Genomic DNA, 22,133 nt, shown 5'->3' with positions numbered 1-22,133 from the left:
CTGACACGGTTTGAACACACACATCCCCCTCAGCTAACTCTTACATACTCATAAGCAAACGCACATGCACACACAAACAGATATACGCACCCAAGTCACACTGACCTGTGCCATGACGTCATGTGACCAGATGTCAGTGGCCAGGGTGATGTGTCCCTTGGTGACCTCTGACTCAGAGGGCCTGAGCAGGGTGGGGCCAAACACTGTGCCCAAGTTGTGGAGGGACATCTTGTTGATGGGCTCATTGTCAGCAACTCTGGAACACAAAACAGACAGATAGACCAGTCAGACGACAGTGACCACAGGGACAGATCATTATTAGTTATTTTTCTAGTCATGCGACATGTTTTCTGGTCTGGCCTTGTTACTATGATAACCCATGTTCTGAAGCAATCACTGTCAGTACAGCACAGTGTGTTCTGTGTGTGTTTCTTCTACAAGGACCATGTCTGAACTATGTTACCATCTGCTGTAACTTATATAAATGTTCTCCATAGCAACAGCAGAGCATTTCATATTACACTTGAAATTCAGCAGAGCTTCCAGCAGGTGTCCTCAGCGTGTCTACGAGAGTAGTCTGTGTACGTTCTTGTTGACTGACCGCAGTGTACTACTGGGTGAGAGCTGTACTGGGATCAGACCATAATAGAGTCTCCATGGTGCAGAAGAGTGGAATCTGACCCAGTGCTCGGCCTGTGAACTGACCTCAGGCCTGCCAATAGGTAGAAATCTTCTCTCTATGGACCTTCCTGCCAGCAAACTTCTGAGATCTCACTACCCTTTACACTGTCACAGCTTTACACACTATAAAACACCTCCCCTGGTGATACACATGGCTCCCAGCGTTCTTTTCAAACGTGTCAATCTTACAGCAAGGATTAACGGAAAACTACCTTCTGTAAGGAGGCGTGAGAGAGAAGTAATGTGTAACTGAAAATGACACGGCTGCACTACACATTTAGAGTTCGTCTTAGTTCCCTCTAGTTCACATTGTAGAGCTAGATGACAACAATATACTCTCAGACAAATGTTGTCTGACCCGTAGAGCTAGATGACAACAATATACTCTCAGACAAATGTTGTCTGACCCGTAGAGCTAGATGACAACAATATACTCTCAGACAAATGTTGTCTGACCCGTAGAGCTAGATGACAACAATATACTCTCAGACAAATGTTGTCTGACCCGTAGAGCTAAATGACAACAATATACTCTCAGACAAATGTTGTCTGACCCGTAGATGACAACTATACTCTCATGTTGTCTGACCCGTAACAATATAACAATATACTCAGACAAATGTTGTCTGACCCGTAGAGCTAGATGACAACAATATACTCTCAGACAAATGTTGTCTGACCCGTAGAGCTAGATGACAACAATATACTCTCAGACAAATGTTGTCTGACCCGTAGAGCTAGATGACAACAATATACTCTCAGACAAATGTTGTCTGACCCGTAGAGCTAGATGACAATAATATACTCTCAGACAAATGTTGTCTGACCCATGTTAGGAAACTATGACAAACACATAAACCTGATCTTTTAAACATCTGGTGGTGAAAACTAACGTTACTCAGAGTATGAATAAGTTCCCACACAGGCCATTGCTTCTATGGCTGATGACAGACAGCTGGTTCTAGGTCAGATGTGAGTGATAGGAAGAGACCCATAAGTGTTCCTGCCCATGCTAGTGGTTACTAGTCTGTGGTTGGGCTGGGCCCTGCTCTACTATGGTCTTCTAACTGACCACAGCCATGATGTCATCCAATGTAGTTCCACACTGCATTTAGAGACTAAATAGCACATGGTCGGCCATCTAAAACCATCACAGCTATTTTCAAAGACAAAATAGTAGTAGAGAAGTCATTTTTAGCAGTAAAGTCATTTTTCATTGACTTTAATGTGTTTCCTTCAACTGGGCCATAGGTCGAGCCCCTTAACTTCACCACAACAGGTCTAGCGTAAAAGGCCCAGTGGAGACTGATGCTGATTCCTCTCCAGGGATAGACGTATGTGTGTGTGTGTGTGTGTGTGTGTGTGTGTGTGTGTGTGTGTGTGTGTGTGTGTGTGTGTGTGTGTGTGTGTGTTAGCTCTGTTGACCACACAGGGTCTGGCCTGTACACTGATGACTTTTCCCCCTGTCCTTTCTCTTATTGGGGCGGTCAGTCAGTGGCTAATGAGTGGGGTGCGGTCACAGTAGCACACTTCATGAAGCTCTCCAGACTACCGTTTTATGGCAGGCTAAAAAGAACCACTCGCATGTGGACCGTATTCTGCCCAGAACTCCTCCAAAACCCACTCTGAACGTATTATGCTGCCTGTTAATCTGGCCCACACGGTCACCAATAGTAGTTACTGGCCCCTTGTGTGTACACGTGTGTGTGTGTGTGTGTGTGTATGCGTGTGTGTGTGTGTGTGTGTGTACGCGTGTGTGTGTATACCTCTTGAGATGCTCCAGCAGGCTGAGGAAGGTGATGAGGTTAGGGTCAGGCAGTGAGCGCAGCAGATGCATCATGCAGTTCTCCTTGGCTGCAGGGTCCGACAGAGCTGTGGAGAAGAGGAGGAGGATACAGGAGGAAGATACATGGGGAGTATACAGGAGGAAGATACATGGGGAGGATACAGGAGGAAGATACATGGAGAGTATACAGGAGGAAGATACATGGGGAGTATACATGGGGAGTATACAGGAGGAATATACATGGGGAGTATACAGGAGGAAGATACATGGAGAGTATACAGGAGGAAGATACATGGGGAGTATACAGGAGGAGGATACATGGGGAGTATACATGGGGAGTATACAGGAGGAAGATACATGGGGAGTATACATGGAGGAGGAGATACATGGGGAGTATACAGGAGGAAGATACATGGGGAGGATACAGGAGGAAGATACATGGGGAGTATACAGGAGGAAGATACATGGGGAGTATACAGGAGGAAGATACATGGGGAGTATACAGGAGGAAGATACATGGGGAGTATACAGGAGGAAGATACAGGAGGAAGATACATGGGGAGGATACAGAAGGAAGATACATGGGGAGTATACAGGAGGAAGATACATGGGGAGTATACAGGAGGAAGATACATGGGGAGTATACAGAAGGAAGATACATGGGGAGTATACAGAAGGAAGATACATGGGGAGTATACAGGAGGAAGATACATGGGGAGGATACAGAAGGAAGATACATGGGGAGGATACAGGAGGAAGATACATGGGGAGTATACAGAAGGAAGATACATGGGGAGTATACAGGAGGAAGATACATGGGGAGGATACAGAAGGAAGATACATGGGGAGTATACAGGAGGAAGATACATGTGGAGTATACAGGAGGAAGATACATGAGGAGTATACAGAAGGAAGATACATGGGGAGTATACAGAAGGAAGATACATGGGGAGGATACAGAAGGAAGATACATGGGGAGGATACAGGAGGAAGATACATGGGGAGTATACAGAAGGAAGATACATGGGGAGTATACAGGAGGAAGATACATGGGGAGTATACAGAAGGAAGATACATGGGGAGTATACAGGAGGAAGATACAGGAGGAAGATACATGGGGAGGATACAGAAGGAAGATACATGGGGAGTATACAGGAGGAAGATACATGGGGAGTATACAGGAGGAAGATACATGTGGAGTATACAGGAGGAAGATACATGTGGAGTATACAGGAGGAAGATACATGAGGAGTATACAGGAGGAGGAGAGGGAAAAGAGAAGAAAATAAGTTAAGAATTACCACTCTAAGGGGCAAAAATTAACAATCCTTTCAATGTTGTCTTGTCAATGTAGCAGTTTCTGTGAATAAAAAAATGGAATAACCCCTCTCTCTGTTACTACTGAGAAGCATAATAAATGTATTTCTATGGTATTGCATTGAGATGTATGAATGTATGTGGTCTGTTCGAGGTCGTACCTATGCCCTCCATGAAGGCTGGGTACAGGCGGTCAGTGAGCAGGGGCTCTGGCAGCTCACGGAAGTACAGCTTCAGCGTTCCCGCGATGGCATTGATGTCCATGTCACTCAACATCACCAGGATGTCTTTGCTATCTTTGAAGGGGAGAGAGATAGATATAAATATATATAGAGAGGGCGGGATAAAACAGATAAGGGAAGTGTATCATCCCAACCAAACAACTAGTTAATTTCCAGGCAGATCATTCTGGCTCCAGAGATGACATAACAAGAAACCACACTCTATAACCCAAACAACCGGAGATCTCAGCTCAGTGAGACATGAACACAGCAGAGAGATGCTGAGGAGGTTAGCATTTGGTTTGGTCTAGGGGCTGTGAGGGTGTGTCCCAAATAGCATCCTATGCCCTACAGAGTGGGCCCTGGTCAAAAGTACAGCACTATATAGGGAATAGGGTGGCAATATGGGACACAACCTGGATGTGGGAGTCCCAGGGAGGACAACACACAGCTGACAGCTGCGGCTCGTCAGACCTGTGTTCTTCCTGTCCTTTCCCACAACTCTCTCTGTTTATAGCCAGGCTGAAGCCCCTCTGCCATGGGCCTGGTAGTCTGACCCCGGCCCACAGTACAACAGAGTGGAAGGACAGGACAGCTCACAGAGGGAGGCTTGTGTTGATAATGTTGGGTCTGTGACTTGACCAGGAAATACTCATGGCCCTGGTTATAGTTTATATATAGGGCCAAGAGTTATCCCTGGTCAGATGCCATGGCCAGGGGAAAATGCTGTGTCTGTTGATGAAGGCTGAGGTGTGCTTTGAAGTAGTCTCAGTATGAGCGTTTCTTACTGGTGTCGAATGCTGCTTTGAGGGCCTGGATGTCGGTGGCCACCCCTGAGATCCTGTAGATTCCCACCTCATCGATCCCCCTCTTCTCCACCTCTTCAATGCACTGGCGGACTATGTAAGGCACCTTGGAGCGCTCGCGCCTGTTGGGGGACAATATTCTTCAGGACTGATATTGCAGTACTATGACTGTAATTAGATTACAGTCAACAATGTGATGCTGAAAGTGTAATAAACTGAGCAGAAAGATTTCTCATGTTGTTGCAGGTATGTTTGAATACAAAATATCAACATGGCTTACTTTGTCACCACACTGATTTTGACCCCGAACACCCCACTCTGTTTTTTGGAGGGCGTTCTCTTCAGACTCAAGTCCCGACTCGTAAACTTCATGGAGAACTCCACTTTGATCTGTGGGAGACGATACATACAACGCGTCAAACAAGCTGCATATTAAGTGGTTTATTTGACAGGGACCATGAACAGCAAACATTGCACCAGCTTTTAGCTGCAGTCACTAGTTTAAAATACACAGCTTCCAAGTGCTTTCTTCTGATCATTACACAGCACCCAGGAGTGTAAGTGGATCTAGCGTTGTTGTTTAAACTTTACGGCTGTTTAAAAACACTGTTCCGGAGCAATCAGAGAGTTGGCCAAGCTAGTAAAGATAACGTTGCATGGCCCTGGTCAACTGTAACAACAAGCTTCGTTACAATATCCACACACCAATCCCTAACAATAGTCATCTTCTATTAACAGTGTTGAGATGTGTAAATGACTGACAGTATCAGAATTGGCTGGTTTTCCAGACACAGTGACATCCGAGTCCTATACTAAAAAGCATGTTCTGTGGAGATTCAACATTGAAAGAGCTTAGTCCAAGAATAGGCTTCATCTCGGTCCCGGGGAACTGGTCCCAAATGTCCCTTACCCCGTTCATCTCTATGACGTCCATGTGCCAGTTCTTAGACTGAACCGTCTGGGGGTCCAGCTGAAATACACAGGGAAAGAGAGCAAAGTTATGTTTGAGTCTCCTTCGTTATAGTTTCTACACAAGCCACATCACTGCATGGCCTCATAGGAGACAGAGAAGGTATGACAAGAGCAGAGAGTGTTCAAATACACGTATTATGGACACAATCACATGGACCTTCACAGAACACACTCTGTATATCATATATAAGACTGCACCCTAGTAGAGAAACTAATGCCTTCTTTCTGGTGCCTGTGTTCTATTACTGCTAAAGTCATCTGTCACTACAACTCTGTACCTAGCCAGCTCTCTGAGTAGTCAGGGTTCACTGCACTGGAGGGAAAAGTATGTTTATTAGGAAACAAACACTGTTTCGCTCCCATAGTCACCAAGACATCAATGTTACATTCTCGCCTATGTTTTGTGTTCTACTTGTCACTACATCCCCAGTACCTCGCTAGGTCTCAGTGATCTGGACCTCTGCCTACCTAGAGTTCACTGCACTGGAGGAAGTTGTCTGTTTATTAGGACACAAACACTTCTGTTCCCTCCCTCTCTAACACCTACTCCAGATGTCTCCCTCCCGTCATGCTTTGGTGAGGCTCTGAGGAGCTCCTTTAAAGTCCAGCCAAGAGAACAACAAGGGCACGTTACAGTTTGTTTTCCCACCCGAGACGAGCCTCTCAGCATGGACCAGAGGAGGAGCAGGGCTATTTTCTCACTGCTGCTGTTTGTGGAGGAAAAATATCCAGTTTTCCATTTGCCTCCTTGATGAAAATTCACAGACAAGCCGGTCTATATTTAAATTACAAAACATCCCTGGGAACTTTATTTTTTCTTGTCATTTAATTTCCAGGACGCTGACATCTGATAAAGTTAAATGGGCTTTACCCCCTGTGTGGATGGAGCAGTGGTGCACGCTGGGTAATGTGTGAGTATGTGTGTGTTTAGACAGAGAGGAGCCTCTGCCGTCGAGCCAGACTGAGGGCTGTGTGTGGGTCTGTCCCTACCTAACGAAATGGATTCTGTCTGCATTAAAACAAATGACTGTATATATGAAATGGCAAAGCCAACGATCACGTGACACCATGCATCCCTATGTGAATACGAATAGCGCATTGAAGCCAAATAAAATCTGGTAAGATGCCGTCTCATGGAGACATAACATCAGCAGTATGAGCTATTCCAGGAAGTGATGCTGCAGGCTAGCTCAGTGCTGCCTCCTATCATTGAGTAACAAGTACATACAAGGACATACATCTGTGTATTAGAAGCTGTTATTGGTACCATGATTGTCTTTGGCATGTTTTATTTATTTATATGACTATAGTGGGGGATCCTGTTTTCTGCTAACAATGCCTGCAGTACTGCGGTCGGCATCGAACGCCAGTGGCTTCAATGAGAGGGGGCAGTCCATAAACATGGTTTAGCTAACACAACGTGCCATGGAACACAGACGTGATGGTTGCTGATAATGGGCCTCTGTACGTCTGTGTAGATATTCCATTTTTTATTATTATTATTATTTTTTTTTTAAATCAGCTGTTTCCAGCTACAATAGTAATTTACAACATTAACAATGTCTACACTGTATTTCTGATCAATTTTATGTCATTTTAATGGACAGAAAATAGCTTTTCTTTCAAAAACAAGGACATTTCTAAGTGACCCCAAACTTTTGAACGATACTATAAAATGGGAAAAAGCACAACCCCTGGCCCTGTCTCCCTTTCCCAACGGACACTCCGCCCTGTCTCCCTTTCCCAACGGACACTCCGCCCTGTCTCCCTTTCCCAACGGACACTCCGCCCTGTCTCCCTTTCCCAACGGACACTCCGCCCTGTCTCCCTTTCCCAACGGACACTCCGCCCCGTCTCCCTTTCCCAACGGACACTCCGCCCCGTCTCCCTTTCCCAACGGACACTCCGCCCCGTCTCCCTTTCCCAACGGACACTCCGCCCCGTCTCCCTTTCCCAACGGACACTCCGCCCCGTCTCCCTTTCCCAACGGACACTCCGCCCCGTCTCCCTTTCCCAACGGACACTCCGCCCTGTCTCCCTTTCCCAACGGACACTCCGCCCTGTCTCCCTTTCCCAACGGACACTCCGCCCTGTCTCCCTTTCCCAACGGACACTCCGCCCTGTCTCCCTTTCCCAACGGACACTCCGCCCTGTCTCCCTTTCCCAACGGACACTCCGCCCTGTCTCCCTTTCCCAACGGACACTCCGCCCTGTCTCCCTTTCCCAACGGACACTCCGCCCTGTCTCCCTTTCCCAACGGACACTCCGCCCCGTCTCCCTTTCCCAATGGACACTCCGCCCTGTCTCCACCCTCAAGCATTTCAGCAGAGGTAAAGAGAACCTGGCCCACAACCAGATGACAGTTCGACTTACAAGAACTAACAGGAACAAGATGAAACCGAGCACTAGCATAGTAATACAATGGTAGCGAACAGAAAGGGCATCCTCAGTGCTTCCACTGTGTGTTAGCCTATTATAATGACCTGATTTATTTTGAGAAAGGGGGCTTTCTTGTATGCTGTATTTTCATCTCAATCAATGTGATTCATGTTCACATTAGTGATATTAGGTAAATGTGATACATATGTGACCCCAAACTTTTGAACGGTAGTGTACATTTGGCTGTCTCTAGGGGTAAGCAGCAGCTATGGCTGATGTCTGGCTCACCCTCTTCACTGTGCTCAGGCAGAGCTCGCCTTTTTCTCATGATGCCCTGGGAGAATAGAGCTCTGACATGATCTATGATGAGATGTGTGTGTGTGTTCGATACACACACACCAGAGCCACTCTGACTAGCCTAGCACTTCTACAGCGAGGAGCTAATGCCTTTTTTTGGCTGATTCAGCAGTTCCCTGTGTATCACAATTACACTTATGTCATTACTACCTTCCTAGATTATGTGCTTGTCGGACTTAAAAGCCCCATAATCGTTTATTGCTGAGCGAGCGCAAGGCCAGCACACTTACCTTATCGTAACTTTACAGTAGGGTAGAACTTTGTATTTAGGGAGTGTAATTAATTACCTAATAAAAAGCTTTTTTGTATCAGTTATTAAGACATCTATTACAATTAGGGGTAATTTTCCAAGCAGGGTTGAGGTTTAAAGAAGGTTGCCCTAATCATGGCTATGAGGCCCTGACTACACCAGCGCCAGGAGTCTTTCTGGGCAGGAGCCCAAACAGACTGATAAGGCCTCCTGTAACCATGTAGCCCCCCAAAACAGGCCCGAAAAACAACATACAGTGTATATCTCTCACTCTCGACATTATGGAGTGGAGTCAATTATGAGTGGAGTCAAATTGGGTTACATAAAAATACAAAGACCCTTTAATGCAGCCGAGCTGTGTGCAGTCAACACACCCACTTGACCCCTCAACCACTCCACCCGTTCACTTCTAATGCTATGCTGCTTTATTAACAACTCCAGGAAGAACTTCTGCACCTATTTATTAATTTTCCTTGCCTGGGAAGTGAGCTGGTTCAAGGGGAGACCACATTGCTAAGGTATTATTTATAGTGCAAACTGCAACTGAATCAGTACGGTTCTAGACTATATATTCTCATCCTATCACAGAGGATAGATGGATGGATGGGAGCAGGTTATGTTGTTTGAAAATGTTGCTTTGAAGTTTAGACATGGAAATAATGATCTCCCCAGTGTGACTTGAGGTTGTGCCCAGCTGGCTGGTAAAACAAAGGGAGATGATGAAAAAAAAAGTTGTCTTGAGTGACAGTCCAGGAAACCAAATCAGGGGGAAGAATATATGAGGTGAAGCATGCACAAAAAGAAAGGGGGCGGGTCCTCAAAGTCCCAAGAGATGAATCACAGTGCCAAAACCTCCCTCTCCTGGGAACCTCTGAAACAAATTGTTAGCGTGTGTTAGTAGAAGAAAGAAAGACTAGAAGAAAGACAAGGAGGGCTGGTGGAAGGATAAAGTATATAGAAAACATCCTAAAGCAAACGATGGTTCCAATTAGGACCTCATCACTCCTCCAGAACTCAAAGCCTCCATTGTGCTGCCTAAAACACTGTGACTGACTGGGGAGAGGATCATAACACATGATAATAGTGTATAAATGCATATCCACACTGAATACACTGTACAATCATCTATCTTTCATGTAGCACAGAATATACTGCATGATTAAAATAGAAGAGGTAAAACTATGAATCAAATTAGTGCTTAAAATGTCAAATACAGGCCTTTGAGAGAAAAGCGAGAGAGCCAGAGAGAGAGCCAGAGAGAGAGCCAGAGAGAGAGCCAGAGAGAGAGCCAGAGAGAGAGCCAGAGAGAGAGACAGAGAGAGAGCCAGAGAGAGAGCCAGAGAGAGAGCCAGAGAGAGAGATGACAGAAAAAGCATGAGGGTGAGTATGTGCATGACTGAGTAACGATGTGATGTGTTCCGTTTAGCCATCATGATGCTCAGTTTGGTGGGAACGCATTGTTCTCTGAGCAGCCCCTAGGCTCTGAGGTCTGACTCTCAGTGTGTGTGTGTGTGTGTGTGTAATGCTACATGACCAAAAGTATGTGGACACTTGCTCGTCAAAGATCTCATTCCAAAATCATGGGCCTTTTGTCTCCCCTTTGCTGCTATAACAGCCTCCACTCTTCTGGGAAGGCTTTCCACTAGATGTTGGCACATTGATGACACATTAGTGAGGTCGGGCACTGATGTTGGGCGATTAGGCCTGGCACGCAGACGGCGTTCCAATTTATCCCAAAGTTCTTAGATGTGGTTGAGGTCAGGGCTCTGTGCAGGCCAGTCAAGTTCTTCCACACTGATCTCGACAAACCATTTCTGTATGGACCTCGCTTTGTGAACGGGCATTGTGATGCTGAACAGGAAAGGGCCTTCCCCAAACTTTTGATACAAAGTTGGAAGCACAGAATCGCCTAGAATGTCATTGTATGCTGTAGAGTTAAGATTTCCCATCACTGGCACTAAGGGGCCTGAACCATGAAAAACAGCCCCAGACCATTATTCCTCCTCCACCAAACTTTACATTTGGCACTATGCATTCAGGCAGGTAATGTTCACCTGACATCCAGCTAACCCAGATTAGTCCGTCAGACTGCCAGATGGTGAAGCATGATTCATCACTCCAGAGAACACCTTTCCACTGCTCCAGAGTCCAATGGTGGTGAGCTTTACACCATTCCAGCCAACACTTGCCATCGCGCATGGTGATCGTAGGCTTGTGTGCGGCTACTCAGCCATGGAAACCCATTTCATGAAGCTCCCGACGAACAGTTCTTGGGCTGACGTTGCTTCCAGAGGCAGTTTGGATCTCTGTAGTGAGTGTTCCAACCGAGGAGAGACATTCAGCACTCTGCGATCCCGTTCTGTGAGTGGTCTAACAGTGCTCAGCTGAGCAGTTGTTGCTCCTAGACGTTTCCACTTTACAATAACAACACTTACAGTTGACCGGGGCAGCTCGAGCAGGGCAGAAATTTGACGAACTGATTTGATGGAAAGGTGGCATCCTATGACGGTGCCACGACTGAGCTCTTCATTAAGGCCATTCCACTGCCAATACCAGCGCCTCTACACAAGCACCCACGCACACTGTGTTACTATGGCAACCGAGAGTGGGGAAATAATGATTGATGGAAAGTGAGTGGATGAGAAGAGAAGGCAAGAGCAGAGCCAACTCAGGTTACTGTGAGGTCACCACTTATCTGCAATGTGCTTCTTCACATGGTATAGAATAGGTCAGTGAACAGTGGCTGCCACAAATTTAAGGTACATCCACTGAGTATACATCAAACATTTACATACGCATGGAAACACAACAAACTATACACACACATACTGTACTTGGCATATGATGAGATGCCCTTCTACTCATCCCACTGCTGTTGCCTACGGAGGACAAAGCACAGACCAGGCAGGATTGAAGTAGGTAGACAAACAGATGCTGAGGTCCCTCTGGAGAGGTTTCCATTCTAGATAACTCTCCAGAGTAGACTGTATCTACAACACATGGCAGTCTCCATCTCCATCAACCGGTTACCTGCTTCTAACATAGGACATAAAATGACAGATCGAGGTTGGGGAGTTTGGTGAAAGAAACTGGTTTATGAATGATGCATGTGAAACAGTCATGGGTCTTCTGAGTAAGAAAAACAACTGTAGATGGTACATACAGTTGAAGTTGAAAGACTACATACTATATACATATTACATATACATACTACTACATACACCTTAGCCAAATACATTTAAACTCAGTTTTCACAATTCCTGACATTTAATCCTAGTAAAAATTCCCTGTCTTAGGTCAGTTAGGATCACCACTTTATTTTAAGAATGTGAAATGTTTATTTTTTTTATTTTACCTTTCTTTTACTAGGCAAGTCAGTTAAGAACAAATTCTTATTTTCAATGACGGCCTAGGAACAGTGAGTTAACTGCCTGTTCAGGGGCAGAACGACAGATTTGTACCTTGTCAGCTCAGGGATTTGAACTTGCAACCTTTCGCTTACTAGTCCAATGCTCTAACCACTAGGCTACCCTGCCGCCTCAAATGTCAGAATAATAGTAGAGAGGTTTGTGGGCCTCTTCGCTCACACACACTTTTCAGTTCTGCCCACAGATTTTCTATAAGATTGAGATCAGGGCTTTGTGATGGCCACTCCAATACCTTGACTTTGTTGTCCTTAAGCCATTTTGCCACAACTATGGAAGTTTTGGAAGTATGCTTGGGGACATTGTCCATTTGGAAGACCCATTTGCGACTAAGCTTTAACTTCCTGACTGGTGTCTTGAGATGCTGCTTCAATATATCCACATAATTTTCCTACCTCATGAAGCCATATATTTTGTGAAGTGCTGCAGTTCCTCCTGCAGCAAAGCACCCCCAACAGCATGATGCTGCCACCCCCGTGCTTCACGGTTGGGATGGTGTTCTTCGGCTTGCAAGCCTCCCCTTTTCCCCCAAACATAACGATGGTCATTATGGCCAAACAGTTCTATTTTTGTTTCATCAGACCAGAGGACATTTCTCCAAAAAGTACGATCTATGTCAAATGTGCAGTTGCAAACCGTAGTCAGGCTTTTCTATGGTGGTTTTGGAGCAGTGGCTTCTTCCTTGCTGAGTGGCCTTTCAGGTTATGTCGATATAAGACTCGTTTTACTGTGGATATAAATACTTTTGTACATTTTTCCCTCAGCATCTTCACAGGGTCCTTTGCTGTTGTTCTTGGATTGATGTCCACTTTTCGCACCAAAATTCGCTCATCTCTAGGAGACAGAACCTGTCTCCTTCCTGAGCTGTATGACGGCTGCGTGGTCCCATGGTGTTAATACTTGCATACTATTGTTTGTACAGATGAATGTGGTACCTTCCGGCGTTTGGAAATTGCTCCCAAGGATGAACCAGACTAGAGAGGTCTTGGCTGATTTCTTTTGATTTTCCCATGATGTCAAGCAAAGAGGCACTAAGTTTGAAGGTAGGCCTTGAAATCTATCCACAGGTACACCTCCAATTGACTCAAATTAAGTCATTCTAAAGCCATGACTTCATTTTCTGGAATTTTCCAAGCTGTTTAAAGGCACAGTCAACTTAGAGTATGTAAATTTCTGACCGACTGGAATTGTGATACAGTGAATTATAAATGAAATAATCTGTCTGTAAACAAGTGTTGGAAAAATGACTTGTGTCGTGTACAACGTAGATGTCCTAACCGACTTGCCAAAACTATAGTATGTTAACAAGGAATGTGTGTAGTGGTTGAAAAACGAGTTTCAATGACTTCAACCTACGTGTATGTAAACTTCCAACTTCAACTGTATACATACAGGGCCTTCAGAAAGTATACTCCTTCATACCCCTTGACTTATTCCACATTGTTGTATTACAGACTGAATTCCCCAAAAAGATGTATCACACATCTACACACAATACCCGATAATGACAAAGTAAAAACATGTTCTTTGAAATGTTTACAAATGTATTGAAAATTAAATTCAGGAAACCATTTAAATAAGTATTCACACCCCTTTGCTATGACACTCCAAATTGAGCTCAGGTGCATCCAATTTGCTTTGATCATCCTTGAGATGTTGCTACAACTTGATTGGAATCCACCTGTGGCCTATTTAATTATTTGGACATGATTTAGAAATAAACACACCTGTCTATTTAAGGTCCCATAGTTGACAGTGCATGTCAGACAGAAACTATACCATGAAGTCCAAGGAACTGTCTGTAGATCTCAGAGATAGAATTGCGATGAGGCATATCTGGGAAAGGGTATAAAACCATTTCCAGAGTGTTGGACATTTCCAAGAGCAGTGTTCTACATCATTGGTAAATTGAAAAAATATGGAACTACACAGACTGCGTAACTGACCAACCGGGCAAGAAGGACCTTAGTCAGGGAGGTGACCAAGAACCCAATGACCATTCTGACACAACTACAGAGTTCCTTGGCTGAGATGGGAGAACCTGCCAGAAGGACAACAGTCTTCACCAATCTGGGTTTATGGTAGAGTGACCAGAGGGAAGCCACTCCAGAGAAAAAGGCACATGACAGCACATCTGGAGTTTGCAAAAAGGCACATGAAAGACTACAACCATAAGGCAAAAGATTCTGTGGTCTGAATGCAAAGCGCTATGTCTGGAGAAAAACAGGAACAGCTCATCACCCGTCTAACACCATCCCTACCGTGAAGCATGGTGGTGGCAGCATCATACTATGGGTATGCTATTCAGTGACAGAGACTGGGAGACTGGTAAGAATTGAGGAAACAATGAATTGAGCTAAATACAGGCAAATCCTTGAGATCCTGCTTCAGAGTGCAAACGACAGACTGGAGAAAATATTTACGTTCCATCAGGACAATGACTGCAAGCATACAGCCAAAGTAACGCTAGAATGGCTTCAGAACAAGAATGTGAATGTCCATGAGTGGCTCAGGCAAATCGCAGGCATGAATCCCATTGAAAACCTATACAAAAACTTGCAGATTGCTGTTCACCACCTTACTTAAAGCCTTTTATTTTGGGGTGTTGCTATAGGCCACCAAGTCAGTATCTAAATAATATGTGTTAAATGTTTGATAGTGCATGTGATGCAAACAGAGTGGTCTACTTTCTCGGGGACCTGAATATTAGAGGCTTTTCATCAAGCTGTCAAGAGGAAACTTCTTACTGTAACCAGTGCCTGTAATCTGGTTCATGTTATTAATCAACCTACCAGGGTGTTTACAAACACTACAGGAACAAGATCATCCACATGTATCAATCACTTTTTTACTAATACTGTAGACCTTTGTTCAAACAGCTGGGCCTAAAATAGTGTATAAGAGATCATACAAAATACTTTACTGTGAATTTTAAGTTAAAGATGTTAAAAATATTTGTTGGTCTGATGTGATTAATGCGGAGCATCCAGACGCTGCACTTGATGAATTTATGAAATTGCTTCTTCCAATTACTGATAAACATGAACCTGTTAAGAAACTGACTGTTAGAACTGTTAAGGCTCCATGGATTGATGAGGAATTGAAGAACTATGGTTGAAAGAGATGGGGCAATAGGAGTGGCTAATAAGTCTGGCTGCACATCTGACTGGCTGACTTACTGCAAATTGCAAAATTATGTTACTGAACTCAACAAAATGCAGAAGAAACTGTATTATGAAGCCAAGATCAATGATTTAAATATTGAGTACTTAAAATAAAATGATGGGCAGAAAGACAAATTCCAACTCCATCTTTCTATAAAGGCACAAGGCGAGACACAGATGCAGACACAGATGCAGATGGTCTGCGTCTTTGATATTTATTAATCAATCCAAAACGGGTAGGCAAGTGAACGGTTATGGACAGGCAAAAGGTCAAAACCAGTTCAGAGTCCAGGAGGTACAGAGTGGCAGGCAGGCTTGAGGTCAGGGCAGACAGAATGGTCAGGCAGGCAGTAATAAGTCTGGCTGCACATCTGACTGGCTTACTTACTGCAAATTGAGAAATTATGTGACAAAACTCAACACAAAACAGAAGAAACCGTATTATGAAGGCAAGATCAATGATATAAAGAATGATGGGAAAAAAACTCCATCTTTCATATATTTTAATGATTACTTAATTGGCAAAGCTGGCAAACTTAGGAAGGAAATGCCAACAATGAACAGTGAGCCACTGTATTCAAACAAAAAAAACAAATAATGAAAGAAAACCATTGCAAGTTTGAATTTTGTAAAGTTAGTGTAGGTGTGGAAAAATGTATAAAGACAAACTGGCATTGACAACTTCGATGGAAAGCTACTGAGGATGGTAGCTGACTCTATAGCCACTCCTATCTGTCATAGCTTTAATCTGAGTCTAGAAGAAAGTCTGTTCTCAGGCCTGGAGAGAAGCCAAAGTAATTCAGCTACCCAAGACTGGTAAAGCGGCCTTTACTGGTTCTAACAGCAGGCCTATAAGCTTGCTGCCAGCTCTTAGCAAACTGTTGGATTTAAAAATTAAAAATACAACGCTATTTCTCTGTAAACAAATTAACAACAGACTTTCAGCATGCTTATAGAGAAGGGCACTCAACATCTACTGCACTGACACAAAAGACTGATGATTGGTTGAAAGAAATTGATAAGAATATTGTGGAAGCTGTACTGTTAAATTTCAACGCAGCCTTTGATATTATTGACCATATCCTGTTGTTGAAAAACATATGTGTTATGGCTCTGCCATATTGTAGATTCAGAGCTATCTACTAGAACTCGAAGGGTTTTGTTTAATGGAAGCTTCTATAATATCAAACATGTAAAGTGTGGTGTACTGCAGGGCAGCTCTCTACTCTTTTCTATTTTTACCAATGACCTGTCACTGGCATTAAATAAAGCATGTGTTCATGTATGCTGATGATTCAGCCATATATGCATCAGCAACCATAGCTAATGAAGTCACTGAAACCCTTAAAGAGTTGCAGTCTGTTTTGGAATGGATGGTCAGAAATAAGCTGGTCCTGAACATCTCTAAAACTACGAGCATTGTATATGGTACAGAATTTCCTAAGTTCGAGGCCTCAGCTGAATCTGGTAATGAATGATGTGGCTGTTGAACAAGTTGAGGAAACTAAATTACTTGGCATTGCCTTAGATTGTAAACTGTCATGGTCAAAACATAGATTCAATGGTTGTAAAGATGGGGAGAGTTCTTCCCGTAATAAAGAGATGCTCTGCTTTTTCGACACCACACTCCAGTGCTGCAAGGAAAGATCTAGCTAAGCTGTAGCAGGCCCAGAACAGAGGGCTGATAATAAATACTATGCATGCCATTCTCTCTTGGCTTAGAGTTGAGGAGAGACTGACTGTATCACTTGAAAATCCCACATTTTTGCATAGTCAATTTACACACAGCTCTGACAGACAACCTTAACCCACCAGACATGCCACCAGGGGTCTTTTCACAGTCCCCAAATCGAGAACAAATTCAAGAAAGCATACAGTATTATAATAGAGCCATTATTGCATGGAACTCTGTTCCATCTCATATTGCTCATATAAACAGCAAACCTGGTTTCAAAAAATGAATAAAGCAACACCTTACGGCACTACATTTGTGTGTATGCATTGATATGTAGCCTATATGTACATTTCAACAACAAAAAAACGTAGTGCTGTTCTTGTCTATGAATGTTCTGTATTGTGTCATGTTTCATACGGGACCCAGGAAGATTAGCTGCTGATTTTACGTCAGCAAAATGGGGATCCTAATAACATAATTCTGAAGGCGCTGTACATACAAACATCATGTATGTGGAACTTTAAAAGCACTGCTATGTTTCACAACATGACAATGTTGTAAATTGACAATGACATCAGGGAAGAAACGTGTGCACTCTGATTATACAGACACTCTCCATAACCCATTGTTGGATTAATTGGGAATGTTAATGTATTTTGGCAGCGATATTTAAGCAGCACTTAATTATGATGAAGTATGGAATTGTCATACGCTGAATTCATTAATTCCTCTCCTTGTACCTTTCACTTTTTGTTCACTGGGACACTACAATTTAAATATTTATTCAGTGACTGACTGTTCTGTTTTAAATTAGCAATAAGCAGCAATGTTCACATCCAGTTTAATTAGTGACTAGCTAGCTCAACTGGGTTTCATTTGATTAAAAACACCAACTTAGGGATTGTTTAATAAGTCCTGTAAAAACAAAACACTCATCATTTTTTCTGCTAACAGATTATATTATCGGCTTGATGATTGTAAACAAAATCAAAGCAATAGGAGATGATATTCTGAGTCAAAAATTAGCTGTAGATTAACATAAGTGTAAATACACATAATATAGTAATTATGCAAATCCCTCTACTTAGTAATAATATGATGCCTCGGTAAACAGCTGCTGATGTCATGATTGACATGTGAGAAGGCCTCCATGACTCGGTTGCCATGAGCATCCTGGCAAGACTTCCTGGTTTGAGCCAACCAGCATGCTTCTCAGCAGGTGGAGAGTTGGGATTGGCCATAGACCAGCCCAAGCAACCGATCACAGCCTTCTAAAGGCAGTGTGTCTCAGTCATACAGTATAAGATCCAGCTTCATAAACATCATGCAACATAAAGGCATCTGCTTAAAGAGGAGGCTTATGCAACAGCATGTTCCTGCCTGCAGCAAGTGTGACTAACACTGATGATTTATTTACATGTATATTTAGTTCAGGAGAGCGCGTGACCTGTCCTTTAGTCACCAGCCGGGACACTAATGTTCTCAGTTCTGTTCACTACAGAGAGTGGACTGATGGAGGGCAGCCTCATAGTAGCCTGCAGAGTGGAGGACAGAGAGGGGAGGACGTTCTTATGATCGGCGGTTGCAACAACGTCTCTCTGTTTTATCTTCTGTTAACTCATAGAAGGATGATTCTCATGAAACCAGTTTTAAAATGTCTGTAGCAAATTGAGGTACAACACCATGATGCATTTGCTAAAATCTATTATAATTCTGAGAACTAAGATGTCTAGTTTACTGGAAAGTGTCTTATTTTAAATACATTGAAAATTTGTGCCTGAATTATTGAAATGCGTCCGGATTACATTTAGGTCAATTTTAATCTCAGTGATTCAAGAGAATATATATATATATATATATATATATATATATATATATATATATATATATATATATATATATATATATATATATATATATATATCGTTTTGTGAGAATGACCCAAGAGTGCTTTTTCAATTGCATTATCAAACACAATTTCAATACCTTGATGACTTTCTTCTTGGTCTTGGATGGAAAGTGTTTATTAGTCCGCTGCATTTAGCAACACCATTGAGTGTTTGAGAGGATATTTTGTTTTACTTTCTAGTCTAGCCGAATGCTAATAGCCTGTGTTGGTAGACACTCGTTAGCCAAAACAACCCACCGCTCTTATGAATCCAGACCACTGAGAGACTTGTAATGAACCATACCAAACGGAGTTGTTTAACACTCCTAGACCAGGTATTCCCAAACCCCCAGGGGTACGAGCAAATGCCTTCGGGGGTACGCCAACTAAAAATGTGGTTCACATTTTAAAAAATAAAACGTAAAAAAAAAACATTTTTACTTCACATTTTCAAACAGTCCATTTATATTTTCCAACGGTGCTATACATTAGGGTGAGGTTCTTTTCAAGCCCGAGTAGCCTCGTTTCAATGCCAAAAATAAAATTAAACCATCTAGTGTTCAGAGAAATAACAACACAATGTCAAATACAGGTCGCCTTTGTCAAATACATAATTAACATCCGATCACATTAACAGTTACTCTGAATTCCACGTAGCCAACCGTCACTGCCGCTCATGTTGGTATCTGTACTGATGGTGCAAAAGCCATGACAAGGAGACATAGTGGAGTGGTAACGCACGTGCAAGCAGTTGCTCTCGATGCCATTTGGGTACACTGCAGCATCCACCGAGAGGCTCTTGCTGCCAAGGGAGTGCCTGACAGCTTGAAAGATGTTTGACACTACAGTGAAAATGGTTATCTTTGTTAAATTAAGGCCCATGAACTCTCGTGTATTTTCTGCACTATGCAATGATATGGGCAGTGACCATGTAACGTATAGACACGTTTTTTTGAATTGCGAGACAAGCTTAAAGTTCTTTACTGACCATAATTTTCACTTGTCTGACCGCTTGCATGATGACGAGTTTCTCACACGACTGGCCTATCTGGGTGATGTTTTTTCTTATCTGAATGATCTGAATCTAAGATTACAGGGACTCTCCGCAACTACACTACCATTTAAAAGTTTGGAGTCACTTAGAAATGTCCTTGTTTTTGAAAGAAAAGCACATTTCTGTCCATTAAAATAACATCAAATTTGTCAGAAATACAGCGATTTTTAATGGAATATCTACATAGAGGCCCATTAACAGCAACCATCACTCCTGTTTCAATGGCACGTTGTGTTCGCTAATCGAAGTTTATCATTTTAAAAAGGCTAATTGATCATTAGAAAACCCTTTTGAAATTATGTTAGCACAGTTGAAAACTGTTGTTCTGATTAAAGAAGCATTAAAACTGACCTTATTTAGTATCTGAAGTATCAGCATTTGTGGGTTCAATTACAGGCTCAAAATGGCCAGAAACAAAGAACTTTCTTCTGAAACTCATCAGTCTATTATTGTTCTGAGAAATGAAGGCTATTCCATGCGAGATATTGCCAAGTGTGGCAGGCTTACAAAAACAACACTTGAGAGTGTGCTGACCCTGCTGCTAGAGGGGGTACGCAGCTGGAGGTTGAATGTTTGAAGGGGTACGGGACTGTAAAAAGTTTGGGAACCACGGTCCTAGGCTATTTGGATGATTCACAAAGGCCCCATGGAGGGAGAGACCGAGACAAAAAATACCCAGTCTTCTACCAGGGGCAGCACGTTTGACCCAGCCCAGCAGGGAGAGGGTCATCTTGGGTAGCAGCCTGAGGATGCTCCCCTGCCCCCTCCACCCCTCATGGAGCGCATTAGCCAGCCCGAGGGTGTCTGGTGGGGGAGCGTGGGGGACAGTCAAGGGCTGGACCCCCTTTAGTGACAGTCAGATTTATATGCCCTATAAAACACTCCATTAGAGTACTGGCTGGCATTTGAAGGCCCTTTAAAGAGGTACGGGGGTATGAAACAGTAACATGTCATCTACACTAATCAGCATACTCAAATGGAATACCATTCATTTTCTGTGTGGAGATGTTACACTTCATACTCTGTCATACTCCAAAACCAGCAGGAAACTGCTGCTGTTCCCGTTTTCCCTGCTTTTGCTCGTCATGATTCCTAAGGATACTGTAGCTGAAGCCCACCAAGGGGTAAAAAAAAACATTATAAACTGGGTGGTTCGAGCCCTGAATGCTGATTGGCATACCCGTGGTATATAAGACCATATACCACGGGTATGACAAAAAGTGTTTTACTGCTCTAATTACATTGGTAACCTGTTCATAATAGCAATACGGCACCTGGGGTTTGTGCTATATGGCCAATATACCACGGCTAAGGGCTGTATCGAGACACTATGCTGCGTCGTGCTTAAGAACAGCCCTTAGCCGTGGTATATTGGCCATATACCACACCTCCTCGGGCCTTATTGCTTAAATAACTCACCAAAATGGAAATCAGTATGGAAGAGGACATAGCCTCCAAACACAATTAACAGAAAACATAATGAACACGGTACTTAAGGGGCATAATATCGGATTCAGTCTGGAATAAACCTTTTCTCTGCCAGCCTAAGCTCTACTGGAGTCCCTCCCGCTTCTTCCTCTGCATAGTCTTAATTAGAGCTGGAAAATAAATGATCCTTTGTGCTCAGTCATTACTCAAAACACACCTCCCTCCCAGTTTAAAACTCACCAACACACAACAAATACACACCCTTCGTCATCCTTCATCTAAATCTCACTAATACATGCTAGCAGCTACATGCCGTCACGCCCTGCAGTCTGTTCAACACACACTCTCTCTCTCTCCTTCCTCTCCTTCTTAGCACCTCTTAACAGCATGAGAAAGGTAGAGTGGTAATAGTAGGGATTCTATAGCTGCTCCGGTCCACAGCCTGGTTGTCTGTGGTGCTGTAGGGGAAATATGGAGGGGAATAACTCACACTTTATGACCCCAGTCGGGTGAGGATCGGGCTGGGACTGAGAGGTCATTCATAGACCTGACGTTTACTCAGACCCAACCATCAAAGACTCATTCAACATGAATGAATGAGACCTCATAGCTGCATCCACGAGGGTGAAAGCATGCTCCTATGGGAGGATGTCTGTGTTAGATAGAGAGAAAAAAGAAAGTGCATGATCAAGTGTGTGAAAATATGTGCAAGCGTGAAAGTATGCATGTG

The 22,133-nt window shown here is 43.4% G+C and overlaps 1 protein-coding gene across 8 annotated transcripts in view; it reads right to left on the bottom strand.

The window, feature by feature from the left end:
- LOC135548594 (active breakpoint cluster region-related protein-like) overlaps positions 1 to 22,133 on the bottom strand; it is a 229,614-nt gene that overhangs the window by 2,013 nt on the left and 205,468 nt on the right. For 4 of the 8 annotated variants that reach the window (XM_064978349.1, XM_064978352.1, XM_064978351.1 and 1 more), the window contains 6 exons: positions 5,722 to 5,781; positions 5,092 to 5,201; positions 4,794 to 4,933; positions 3,946 to 4,080; positions 2,448 to 2,553; positions 91 to 256 (listed from right to left, as the gene is read on the bottom strand). In XM_064978349.1, coding sequence (XP_064834421.1) covers positions 91 to 256; positions 2,448 to 2,553; positions 3,946 to 4,080; positions 4,794 to 4,933; positions 5,092 to 5,201; positions 5,722 to 5,781 — 717 coding nt within the window. The remainder of the gene's footprint in view (positions 1 to 90; positions 257 to 2,447; positions 2,554 to 3,945; positions 4,081 to 4,793; positions 4,934 to 5,091; positions 5,202 to 5,721; positions 5,782 to 22,133) is intronic. The other 4 variants (XM_064978350.1, XM_064978353.1, XM_064978355.1 and 1 more) reach the window with 1 other exon arrangement.

Source organism: Oncorhynchus masou, chromosome 11 (genome assembly GCF_036934945.1).
Source record: "Oncorhynchus masou masou isolate Uvic2021 chromosome 11, UVic_Omas_1.1, whole genome shotgun sequence".
In the NCBI taxonomy this organism is placed as follows: domain Eukaryota; kingdom Metazoa; phylum Chordata; class Actinopteri; order Salmoniformes; family Salmonidae; genus Oncorhynchus; species Oncorhynchus masou.
The sequence above is the reverse complement of the archived record's forward strand: the minus strand, read 5'-3'. Positions and strand labels throughout refer to the sequence as shown.